This window comes from Myotis lucifugus, unplaced genomic scaffold (assembly GCF_000147115.1).
Source record: "Myotis lucifugus unplaced genomic scaffold, Myoluc2.0 scaffold_482, whole genome shotgun sequence".
NCBI classification, from domain to species: Eukaryota; Metazoa; Chordata; class Mammalia; order Chiroptera; family Vespertilionidae; genus Myotis; species Myotis lucifugus.
The window spans coordinates 584,193-595,295 of NW_005871530.1; the positions used below are offsets into that span (position 1 = coordinate 584,193).

At 46.0% G+C, this 11,103-nt stretch overlaps 1 protein-coding gene across 4 annotated transcripts in view; it reads left to right on the plus strand.

Annotated features, from left to right (window-relative positions):
• Positions 1 to 5,576: 5,576 nt before the first annotated feature.
• Positions 5,577 to 11,103, plus strand: part of LOC106694481 (zinc finger protein 501-like) — a 13,930-nt gene continuing 8,403 nt past the window's right edge. Inside the window, exons 1-3 of one of the 4 annotated variants that reach the window (XM_023744673.1) lie at positions 6,158 to 6,237; positions 8,693 to 8,869; positions 9,368 to 9,544. In XM_023744673.1, the coding sequence (XP_023600441.1) occupies positions 9,533 to 9,544 (12 nt within the window). In that variant the 5' untranslated portion in view covers positions 6,158 to 6,237; positions 8,693 to 8,869; positions 9,368 to 9,532. Of the gene's footprint in view, positions 6,238 to 8,553; positions 8,870 to 9,367; positions 9,545 to 11,103 lie in introns of those variants that run through there. The other 3 variants (XM_023744672.1, XM_023744670.1, XM_023744674.1) reach the window with 3 other exon arrangements.

Sequence of the window (11,103 nt, forward strand, 5' to 3'; positions counted from 1 at the left end):
GTAGCAGCAGCCGACCCTTTCAAGACATATGGACAGAAACAACAGATCATTGTGCACACTGTGTAATGAAACGGTAGTAAGCAGAACGTGGAATGTAAAGAGACATTTTGAAACTAATCATTGTCAGCTATTGGAAAAAAGTATTGATGAAAGGAAGGAATACATTTCTAGGCAGCTACACCTCTATAAAAGTCAATCAAATTCCATCATTAAATTTGTAAGATGCTCTAAAAATTTAACATCAGCAAGTTACTCTATTGCTCACTCCATAGCTCAGCATGGAAAAGCCCTCAGTTACGGAGAATTTGTTAAGGAAACATTCTAAGGTGTGCACCAGCTCTATTTCACCATATGAAAAATAAAGATGATATTATTAAAAGACTTTCTGAGTTACCACTCAGTAGAAATACTATCAAAGACAGAATAATAGATCTTAACAAAAACGTATAACATCAATTAAAAAAAGACTTAAATAGTTGTAAATATTTTTCTATTTCTCTTGATGAAACTACTGATGTCACATCAAATGCTCGGTTGGTCGTTATTGCTAGATATCCTGATGGTCTCACAATGAGAGAAGAGTTGTGTGTGTGAACTCCTTGTGGGACGTCCTTCAGAGATCACAGTGCCCACCTTGAACATCAGGGTGTTCACACTAGATATAAGCCATTTGAGTGTACTGATTGTGGGGAGGCCTTCGGTTTAAGGTCTACCCTCATTCAGTACCCCAGAGTTCACACTAGAGAATAGCCGTATGAGTGCAGAGCATGTGGGAAGTCCTTCCGTCAAAGGTCTTGCTTCAGTAAACACCTCAGAATTCACATTGGTGAAAAAGCATTTAAGTGGTTTATGTCAGAAACGCTTTAGGTGCAGTAATCATTCCCTTAGCCACAAGAGCCTTAACAGTAGAGAAATGCCATGTGACTAGTGATTGTGGGAAGTCTTTCAGCCAAAGATCTAAACTCATGGAAAACCCTGGAGTTCACACTAGGGAAAGCATTAAATGTGCCGGGAATGTTGTATTTTTCTCACTTAGAATGACAACGCTGAAGGAGACACTTTGCGTCGCATTCACCGGAATGTAAATCCCTTACAATGGAACATACGCTGCTAGATTCCTCCTCAGTTTCAGGTACAAGTGAAACTTGAAGTACAAGGGCACTTGCTAACATGCCCAGACCTACTACCTGACTGACTTCCAACTGAGTGTTTGTGGTGGAAGAGATTCACCTCTAGCACCTGGCTCACCAGGAGAGCGTGCTTCCACCACCACCCGTGGGTGCTCAGGGGAAATGCGTTCTGCGTTCTCACTTGTGCTTGAGAAAATCATGAAGACTCTGAGCTCTTGGCAGGATCTTCATTCCTTTACCTCTGACGAGGGAATGGACCTGACCCAGGGTTCATCTAGGGCTCCCGTCCTCAGCTAAGAGGCGCTACCTCTTTCAGGGACACGGCGGTTCTCACAGTATGGTGTGACGAATTCCTTCAGGTTCTAATTCACCAACCTGCAAACTCCTTGCTCTCCTCTGTTCTGGTTTATGAGATTTCGTAAAGGTGTGTTTTTTTTTATTTTGTATCTTTATTTATTTTTGGTAAATCACTGGGATGATTTGAGAGGAAAGTTGTGTTCTGTCAGCGTGGAGAGGTGAACAGATATGGTGGGTCCCAAACTTTCTGTGCTTTGGAAGGCACATAGCAATCACAGAAAATCACTCTCTGTCCAATGTTGGCTGATTTTGTATTGCCGACCAAGGCCTTGAGAGAGAGGGCGCATGACTTTGTGGTGCGGATTTGCAGTCTGGTGCCTCTGTTATTGCTGAGTTCATTAGTCACCCAGAAGAGGAGTTCACTGCTGTGCTTCTGGGAACAATATGAATTATATTTGCTATTCCCAGTATATCCTACATAATTCTCAGCAAGGTTTAGGGAAATTCTTCCCCACATACTGTAGAGGAGCCATGTGCCGTGATGTACATTTCATAGGCTGGTGCCATTTGTTATAAGACTCTGAGGGCACCCTAACCGGTTTGGCTCAGTGGATAGAACATCAGCCTGCAGACCGAAGGGTCCCAGGTTCGATTCCGGTCAAGGGCATGTACCTTGGTCGCGGGCACATCCCCAGTAGGGGGTGTGCAGGAGGCAGCTGATCAGTACTTCTCATGTTTCTCTCTCATCGATGTTTCTAACTCTCGATCCTTCTCCCTTCCTCTCTGTAAAAAAGACTCTGGTAGAACTACAATTGGGCCAGAAACCCTGTATTCATAGTGAGTGGGAAATACTGCAGTGAATTAGGTGAATAGTGTCTCTTCAGAACGTTACCCATGAATGTGCCAGGGCCTGTGGCCTGTGTGGACTTTGTGTAGGGGTATTCTCAGGACATCCCTTGACTGTTTCCTGCAGCTGAAGTCATTTTTAGGGGGGGAAAATTCTAAAGATTTGTGTCCTCTTCTGGCTTCTCTAGGGTGTGCACCTCGAGGTGTGGTCAACAGGCAAGACCTCAAAGCTAGAGGAAGGGTAATCCTGTAGTCAGTCCCAGGATGTGGCATTTGTGACCCAGTCAGCATTCCTGTTGATTCCGATGGCCATAGTCTTCACTGCTTGCCAATATTTGCTGCCACTGAGGCAAGGCTGGTCCTCCCAGGAAATTAGAGGAGAAATGGTAGAGCCCATATAGCGTTTCCACTTTAGTTTTCTAACAAGACAGGGATATCTAAGTCTTTATTTGGAAATAATTTTAAGTCTTTGTTTAGGTATAGTTATAGCTGACATGCAACAAAGTGTAGTTTTCAAAGTGTAGTATTTGGTGAGCTGGATATATGGCTAAAGCTGTGAAATAAGCATTTCTCAGTTAACTACAGCTTAGGGCAGAAGTAGACTTAGACATGAGAGTATGCAAAACACAGAATTTATTCTCTCTTTTAATTTTTTAAGAAAATATATTTTACTGATTTTTTACAGAGAGGAAGGGAGAGGGATAGAGAGTTAGAAACATCGATGAGAGAGAAACATCGATTCAGCTGCCTCCTGCATACCTCCTACTGGGGATGTGCCCGCATCCAAGGTACATGCCCTTGACCGGAACCGAACCCAGGACGCTTCAGTCCGCAGGTCAACGCTCTGTCCATTGAGCCAAACCGGTCAGGGCTATTACCTCTTTTTTAAAAAATATATTTAGCCCTGGCCAGTTTGCCTCAGTAGACAGAGTGTCAGCCTGTGGACTGAACCGTCCCAGGTTCGATTCTGGTCAAGGGTACGTGTCCAGGTTGCATACTCAATCAGCAATGGGGGGCAGGCAGGACACAGCCGATCAATGATTCTCTCTCATCATTGATATTTCTATCTCCCTTCCTTTCTAAAATCAATAAAAATATTAAATATATATATTTAAAATATTTAAAAATATTTTTATTGACTTCTCAGAAACAGTAAGGGGGAGAGAGAAATGGTGATAGTAAGAAACATCGAACTGCTGCCTCCTGCACGCCACCTACAGGGCATCCAGGCAGGCGTGTGCCCTGAGCTGGAATGGAACCCGTGACCTTTCAGAGCAAGGGATGGTGCCCACCCCGCCGAGGCTCACTGGCAGGGAGGAGTTTCTTCTTGTATTTTTATTTTTTAATTATTGTATTAATTTCCACGCCATCAGCTCTACACCTGCTTTGCCACACCCTGTATTTACCTCCTCCTGCCCGTTCATAATTTCTCTCCCTCTCTGCCTTCCGTAGCCCTCCATGCATTGATTTTCCTTCCTATACAAGATTAGTTCATATTTTTCATAGTTTTATAGTCACTAAGAGGTGTGTAGTCTTTAACAAATACTGGTCTCCTTCAGCTACACAGTTATTTTGAGATTCAACCACTAAAGCTTATGTGAATAATTATATTTTATTGCTGAGTACTCTGATGTTCTGTGGGTAACTACTTTATCCATTGATCTGTCTATGGTTTTTGTTATTTCCATGTTTGGGGTATTAAAAATAAATCTGGGAATATTGCTTTCAGTTCATTACATAGATGTATGTTTTACTCACCTGACTATTTCAATATAGGTGAGACTTTTACTTTTTATGATAAACAGAACTGTGATCTAAAATTGTCTTTCCGCCCTAACCGGTTTGGCTCCGTGGATAGAGCGTCGGCCTGCGGACTCAAGGGTCCCAGGTTCAATTCCGGTCAAGGGCATGTACCTCGATTGCGGGCACATCCTCAGTAGGGGGTGTGCAGGCGGCAGCTGATGTTTCTCTCTCATCGATGTTTCTAACTCTCTATCCCACTCCCTTCCTCTCTGTAAAAAATCAATAAAATACATATTTTTTTAAAAATCGTCTTTCCCTTTTCCTTCCCAGCCATCAACAATAATGACAATTCTACTTTTTCCACAATCCTGCCAGCACACGGGTTGCGTACTGTTTTTAAATTGTAGACCCGGAAATGAGTATAGTGTTAGCTTGTTTTGTTTCAAATCCATTTCACTAAGAAGTTTTTTATGGTGAGTGTTTCTTCATGCATGTATTTACTAATACGCTGACTTTACCTCCTTTGTTGAAATGTATGGTCAGAACCTTTTGCCAATTTTTAAAATGAGTTTATTATTTTAATCAAGAGGAGGTAAGTGCAGCAACTAAGACATATGTATTCACTTCACTCATTCCTCAACCACTCAGCTGACTCCTTTGCAATTTGGCACTATATGATTTGAATATAGGACGCAAAATTATTTTTCACAGATTGTGTCCTAAGTGCAATTTACTAGCAAATCCCACTTGTACGATACACTGATCAGCTCATCTGCATTGCTAACATTCTTCTCGGTTCTTTTCTAAGTCTTCGCATCCAATAGTACATTAAGTGAAGTCAAGGTTTGTAGTACTTTTCAGTTTTTTTTCCTCTCATCATTGCCAGTTTAAAACTGCCAAAATAATGGCATTTTACATGGGCCTGCTAAGATATTTCAGTAGCAAATCATTATATTTTATTTCCAATGTATAGATAGTCGCAACAAATATGCTCAAAAGCATTCATAATAAAATCCTATATAATAAAGAGCTAATATGCTAATTAGACCAGCCGGTGGGATGACCTTCCGGAACGACCCGGGGACAGGACCGCAAGGCAGCCTGGGCTGCTGGGAGGGCCAAGGCAGCAGCCACAGCTGGGGGCTGTGAGGGCTGAGCCCCTTGCATGAATTTTGTGCATTGGGCCTCTAGTGTAAAATAATTAAGTGGCACGTTTTAAACATTTTTTAAAACACATTCAGCCCTGACCGGTTTGGCTCAGTGGATATAGCGTCGGCCTGCGGACTGAAGGGTCCCAGGTTCGATTCCGGTCAAGGGCATGTACCTTGGTTGCGGGCACCTTCCTAGTAGGGGGTGTGCAGGAGGCAGCTGATCGATGTTTCTCTCTCATCGATGTTTCTAATTCTCTATTCCTCTCCCTTCCTCTCTGTAAAAAAAACAATAAAATATATATTTTTAAAAATCACATACATTCAATATATATATATTTAAATCTATTTTATTGATTTTTCACAGAGAAGAAGGGAGCGGGATAGAGAGTTGGAAACACGACCAGGAATAGAATCATGACCTCCTGGATTATAGGTTGACGCTCAACCAAACAGCGCCGCCAGCTGACCTATCTTTGAAACACTTTTCGAAATATGTATTTTTTATTAATACTATTACAGATGTTTCCCATTCCCCTCTGTATATACTCTTTGGGGATCTATTCCTGTCCCCCTCCGTCCCCTGAGGGGTCTGTCAGTCTGTCCCCGTGAACCCGGCCTCTGGTCCCATCTCCTCCCCCAGCGCCCCTGGCAGCGCCAATTCACCTCGTTCCCCAAGTTCCTGGGCTGGAAAGCCAGCCCTCTCCTGGGCGGTTGAGAAAACTACATTACCCAGAAGGCAATGCGCCCACCCAGTGCGTTTTCGTGCCAGTGCATCCGGTTAGGGCGGGACTTCCGGTATCCTCCTCCTGGCGGACATTTTGACTTTTTCAAACTGTTCGCCGGCTCCGGGCTTCAGCGCGTCGGTCGCGAGGAGGAGGGGGCGGGGAGGCGGCGCCCCGCGGGGCAGGGTGTGTCTGAGCCTGTGGCGCCGCACCTTCGATTTCGGGGCGTCCGAGGCTCCCCGACTCCTCTCCGCCGACAGAGGCTCCTCGGCCTCACCCCATCGGACCCTCCAGCCTCGGGGCCGGCGCCGCTCGGGTCCCGCCGCCCAGGGCGCAGCGTCCAGCGCAGTGAGTCCTCGTGGGCCCCGGGGTGTGAGGGGAGGGAGGGCGCCGGGCTGCGGGGCCGCCGGGGGAGGCCCTGGGGGGCTGAGCCGGGAGGGGGGCACCCAGGCCTGGTTTGTGTCTAAAGGCGACGGAGAGGACGAGCGGCGGGTCCGGGAGGAGGTTCACTTCCTGCTCCGGGCGCCGGGGCCGGGGGTGGTTGTGAGCAGCAGAGGGTGAGGCCTGAGAGGCGGCTCTGAACGTCCCCACAACCGCCCAGAGGAGGAGCCGCCTCCAGGAGGGAGGACAGCGGTGAGGGCGGAGGAGGGGCTGTGAGCACAGCCGCCCAGCAGGGGGCGCCCTGAGGACCAGCCCTGAGGGAGGCGGCATCTCCGCGTCACGTGACCGCGGGCCTGAGCCCCTGGGTCCTGGGGTGGGTGCCCGGCCCTCAGCCCTTTAGTTCCCACCGGTTCCTGCGGGGGCAGAGCCGCTGAGGGGCCGGGGCTGTGGGGCTCCTGTCAGGGCCTCACTCTCTGGTGGCCTCTGAGGTCGTGGGGTCCTGGGCCGTCGGCCCCTCCTCCCGCCCTGGGACCTGGGGACACTCAGCCCAGAGTCCTGAGGCCACGGCTGGGGCTTTGTTGTAACGTACCCCGCGAATCACAAAAGGACGCCTCAAGAAATCGAATTCAAGAGTCACATTTATTGCAATCCGGGGCTATGAGGGGCCATTCCCCAAATCTCATAGTAACAAGATGGTCGCAGCTCCAGGGTCATATAGGCAAAAAAATCACAAAGGTATTGATTACATCCCAGGGTCTGGAATGAGGAACCTGGCTCGCAAAAAGCAGTTTACAGAAGCTGAATTAAGCATGGTAATTACAGTTTTGGGTCTCGGGGTCACTGAATTGGCATAAATACATTATCTAGAGCAGGGGGTCCTCCAACTACGGCCCGCGGGCCACATGCAGATACAAATATTGTATTTGTTCCCGTTTTGTTTTGTTGTTTTTTTCTTTGTTTTTTTAAAAATATATTTTATTAATCTTTTACAGAGAGGAAGGTAGAGAGAGTTAGAAACATTGATGAGAGAGAAACATCGATCAGCTGCCTCCTGCACACTCCTACTGGGGATGTGCCCGCAACCCAGGTACATGCCCTTGACCGGAACCGAACCTGGGACCCCTCAGTCCGCAGGCCGACGCTCCATCCATTGAGCCAAACCGGTTTCGGCCCCGTTTTGTTTGTTTTTTTACTTCAAAATAAGATCTGTGCAGTGTGCATAGGAATTTGTTCATAGTTGTTTTTTTTTTAAACTATAGTCCGGCCCTCCAACGGTCTGAGGGACAGTGAACTGGCCCCCTGTTTAAAAGTTTCAGGGCCCCTGATCTAGAGCCCTCGGGTCTGGAATGAGGAACCTAGTTTGCAAAAAGCAGTTTAAACAACATGTTATAAACACATTACCTAGAGCCCTTGGGTCACCTGGGTTAAACTTAGGCATGTTCTCTAAATTACAGTTTGGGGTCTAGAGCCCTCTGACCTTGGGATAACTGTGCTGTCCTTCCCAGGTGAGGGAAAAATGTGCTTTCTAAGACCAGTATGACCACAAGCCATGGGATACTCACATTACAGTCAATAAGGCATTTAATCGAATGGAATGGTTTATATAATTCAGAAAATCAAAATATAACCTGTCTGTTGTTAAACAAAGCAAATAGGTACCATACTTCAGCTATAGGACGTGGACCCTGGTTTTGGCAACGGGTGGAGTGAGAGGTGGGGTGTCCTCCCAGGCACAGGGACCAGAATGTGCAAAGGCTCAGAGTGAAGACTGAGCTCATTCAGGAACCATCAGATACACACACACACACACACATACATATATACACACACACACACACACATATATATATGTGTGTGTATATATATGTATGTATATACATATATAAGCACGTGTGTGTGTGTGTGTGTATACATATATTTGGTCTATTTTCATTTATATACACATATTTTTTTTTTCCAGTAGGAATAAGTCTTTATTCATTCATTTTATTTTCCCAGGGAAAAGAGGGGAAGGGGAAAAAGTCAGCATGTGTTTTACAAAATGATAGCAAGTGGAAGTACCCAGCACAGCAAAATCAACCATCAAATAAACAGTCCCCAGTGATGGTCACCAAAGCCCAAGGGGGCTCAGTCCCCTGCAGTTTAGAAATGAGATGGAATCGGGGGAAAAACAGGTACATGCTTTTCTGCCCTCCCTCCCTCCCACCCCAAGATTTCACACAAAGCTTTGGTTTCTAGCTGCAAACATGGAGTTACATTCGTTCCTCTCCTGTTAAACAATCCTGTGGCTACTTTGACAGAAGTTTTTTTGCACCGGCATAAAAGTTCCTGAGTGACGTGGACATACATTCATCTCCCCTTTCTTGGTGTCCCAACCACTTTCAAAATGAAAGGCCCCCCTCATTGCTGCTCTCTACCCTAGGATTAGAGATTAAAACATAGCCATCTGAATGTTTGGCATGAATCACCTATCAAGAAATGGTCTTCACTCAGGATATTGGGAAGAAAGGATGGAGTATTCTTAACTTCTTCAGGATTTTTGCACAAATCATTGAAGAGACGGGGTGACACCCCACACTTTAAATGTGTATGCATGTGGGTAAGTGGGCTCTTTGGGGTGCGGCTAGAAGGGGGTCCGAGTCAAATTTTAAGGACAGAAGATCTGGTCCAAAATAGAAAATAGGGGAAGAGAAAAAAAAGAAAGGATGGTTCAAGACCCCACTTCAAGAAGAGGTGTTCCCAAGGTTATGTTTCAGATCCTTTTTCCTGGTGCAGAATCTTTTGTCAAAGATGCTTTGGCTACTTTTCTCAATACAAAAAGGAAGTTTGTAAACAATAAATCCCCAAAAGAACATGGAGAAAGACCAACCATTTACACAGACTAGGCCACCTAGCAATCACCATATCAGCTACTGTGAAGTCCTACAAAGCCCAGACAAACACAATAACTAGAGGGGGCAGCAACTGGGGGGACAAGATCCCAGGATCAGACGCACATCACCCAATGCATCCTATTGCATTTGCCCCGTTTCAACACAGAGAGGTAGGTTTTCAGTGATCTCACAGCCTGTTAACGAAACCCGCTTTTCTCCTTTAGCTACTAAGGCACTAATCATTGCTGCAGCGGGAAGGGCACTGGCTGAGCACCACAGAGAAGCCATTGCTTATGGTCTCTCTGGAAGCCAAAGAGAAAAAGCAAAGAGTTTTTAAAGGTTAAGGAATTTAGTCGTTGCTTCATATATCCACCCCTAGGCAGCTCAAGATGGGTAGAGAGGTAAGTGTTCTTTTTTTAAAAAAATATATTTTATTGATTTTTTACAGAGAGGAAGGGAGAGGGACAGAGAGCCAGAAACATCGATGAGAGAGAAACATCAATCAGCTGCCTCCTGCACACCCCCTACTGGGGATGTGCCCGCAACCAAGGTACATGCCTTTGACCGGAATCGAACCTGGGACCCTTGAGTCCGCAGGCCGAGGCTCTATCCATTGAGCCAAACCGGTCAGGGCATGGTAAGTGTTCTTAAAAGCTCTCTTTATCAACACACACATACACCTTGTTGTGCCTGGTAGGCCTAGCTCAATCCAGTTAGGGATGGATCTGGTATGTAATGTTGAGTCCCAAACCCCTGGGATTACAGGTATGGGATCAGGGATCCTTAGTTACACATATATAGACAAACTGCATCTAATCTTGGCTTCCCCTCTGTGCCTTTCACCTAGCCAGCCTCTCCTAACCTTTGCACCAACCACTGATTCCTGTTCAGACCAATTTACAATCTTCTAGTAAGAGATCAAGTAATGAGGCTACCCCATTAAAATCTAGTCTTCCACAAAACATTGAAGGTGGAGGGGTTTCAAGAGGATACTATGGTCCTAACTGGTTTGGCTCAGTGGATGGAGTGTCGGCCTGCGGACTGAATGGTCCCAGGTTCAATTCCGGTCAAGGGCATGTACCTTGGTTGTGAGCACATCCCCAGTAGGGGGTGTGCAGGAGGCAGCTGATCGATGTTTCTCTCTCATTGATGTTTCTAACTCTCTATCCCTCTCCCTTCCTCTCTGTAAAAAAATCAATAAAATATATATTAAAAAAAAAAAAAAGAGGATACTATGGCAGAAAAGCCAGCTCTAATTGGCAAAAATGAGGTAGTTCAATAGACTATACACTCCATATAGGTGTTGTCCCTGATGATAAAACAAAGTATTCCTGCTGTGCAGACCCCGAGCTCCTGCCCACTTATCCCTGAGATTGCTCATGTACCTGAGAACACAGTGCAGGAATGAGGTCTGTAGATTAAAATACACAAAAGTACAAACCCAGAATATTCATATTACAAAAAGAAGAAGAAAAAGTCTAAATGCACAAGAGACCTCATTCGCGCAGTTGCATCCTGGAGAGAGTGGGACCCGAGGTTAGCCAAGGGACCCAATAAATACCATGTATTGGTCCAGAAATGGGGTGGTTGTGAGCTGAGGAGCTGCAGGTCTGCAGCTGTTCCCCAACCATCCCTTTTGCCTGTCATCACCACCCATTGCTTGGGGACAGTTCTCAGCACCCCATCCCAGGAGTGGGTACCAGGAGATAAGATGTGGAAACACCCTCCCACAGAATGCAGTCGTTGGTGGTCTGGGTTCTGGTCTCATGTTAATCTTTTCACGTTGGCAGGGGAAATATTATTATTACATGTCCTTCTTTAAAAGGAAAACAACTTCCCTATCCAGGCCACTTTCCAAAGCTGGAGATTCTGGGGGTGGAGACTCAAATAAAGCATGTAGGGAGGGAGTTCCCCCAAAGCCCTCACAGGGGTCCGGATCGAATGCGGTTGGAGTTCCTTT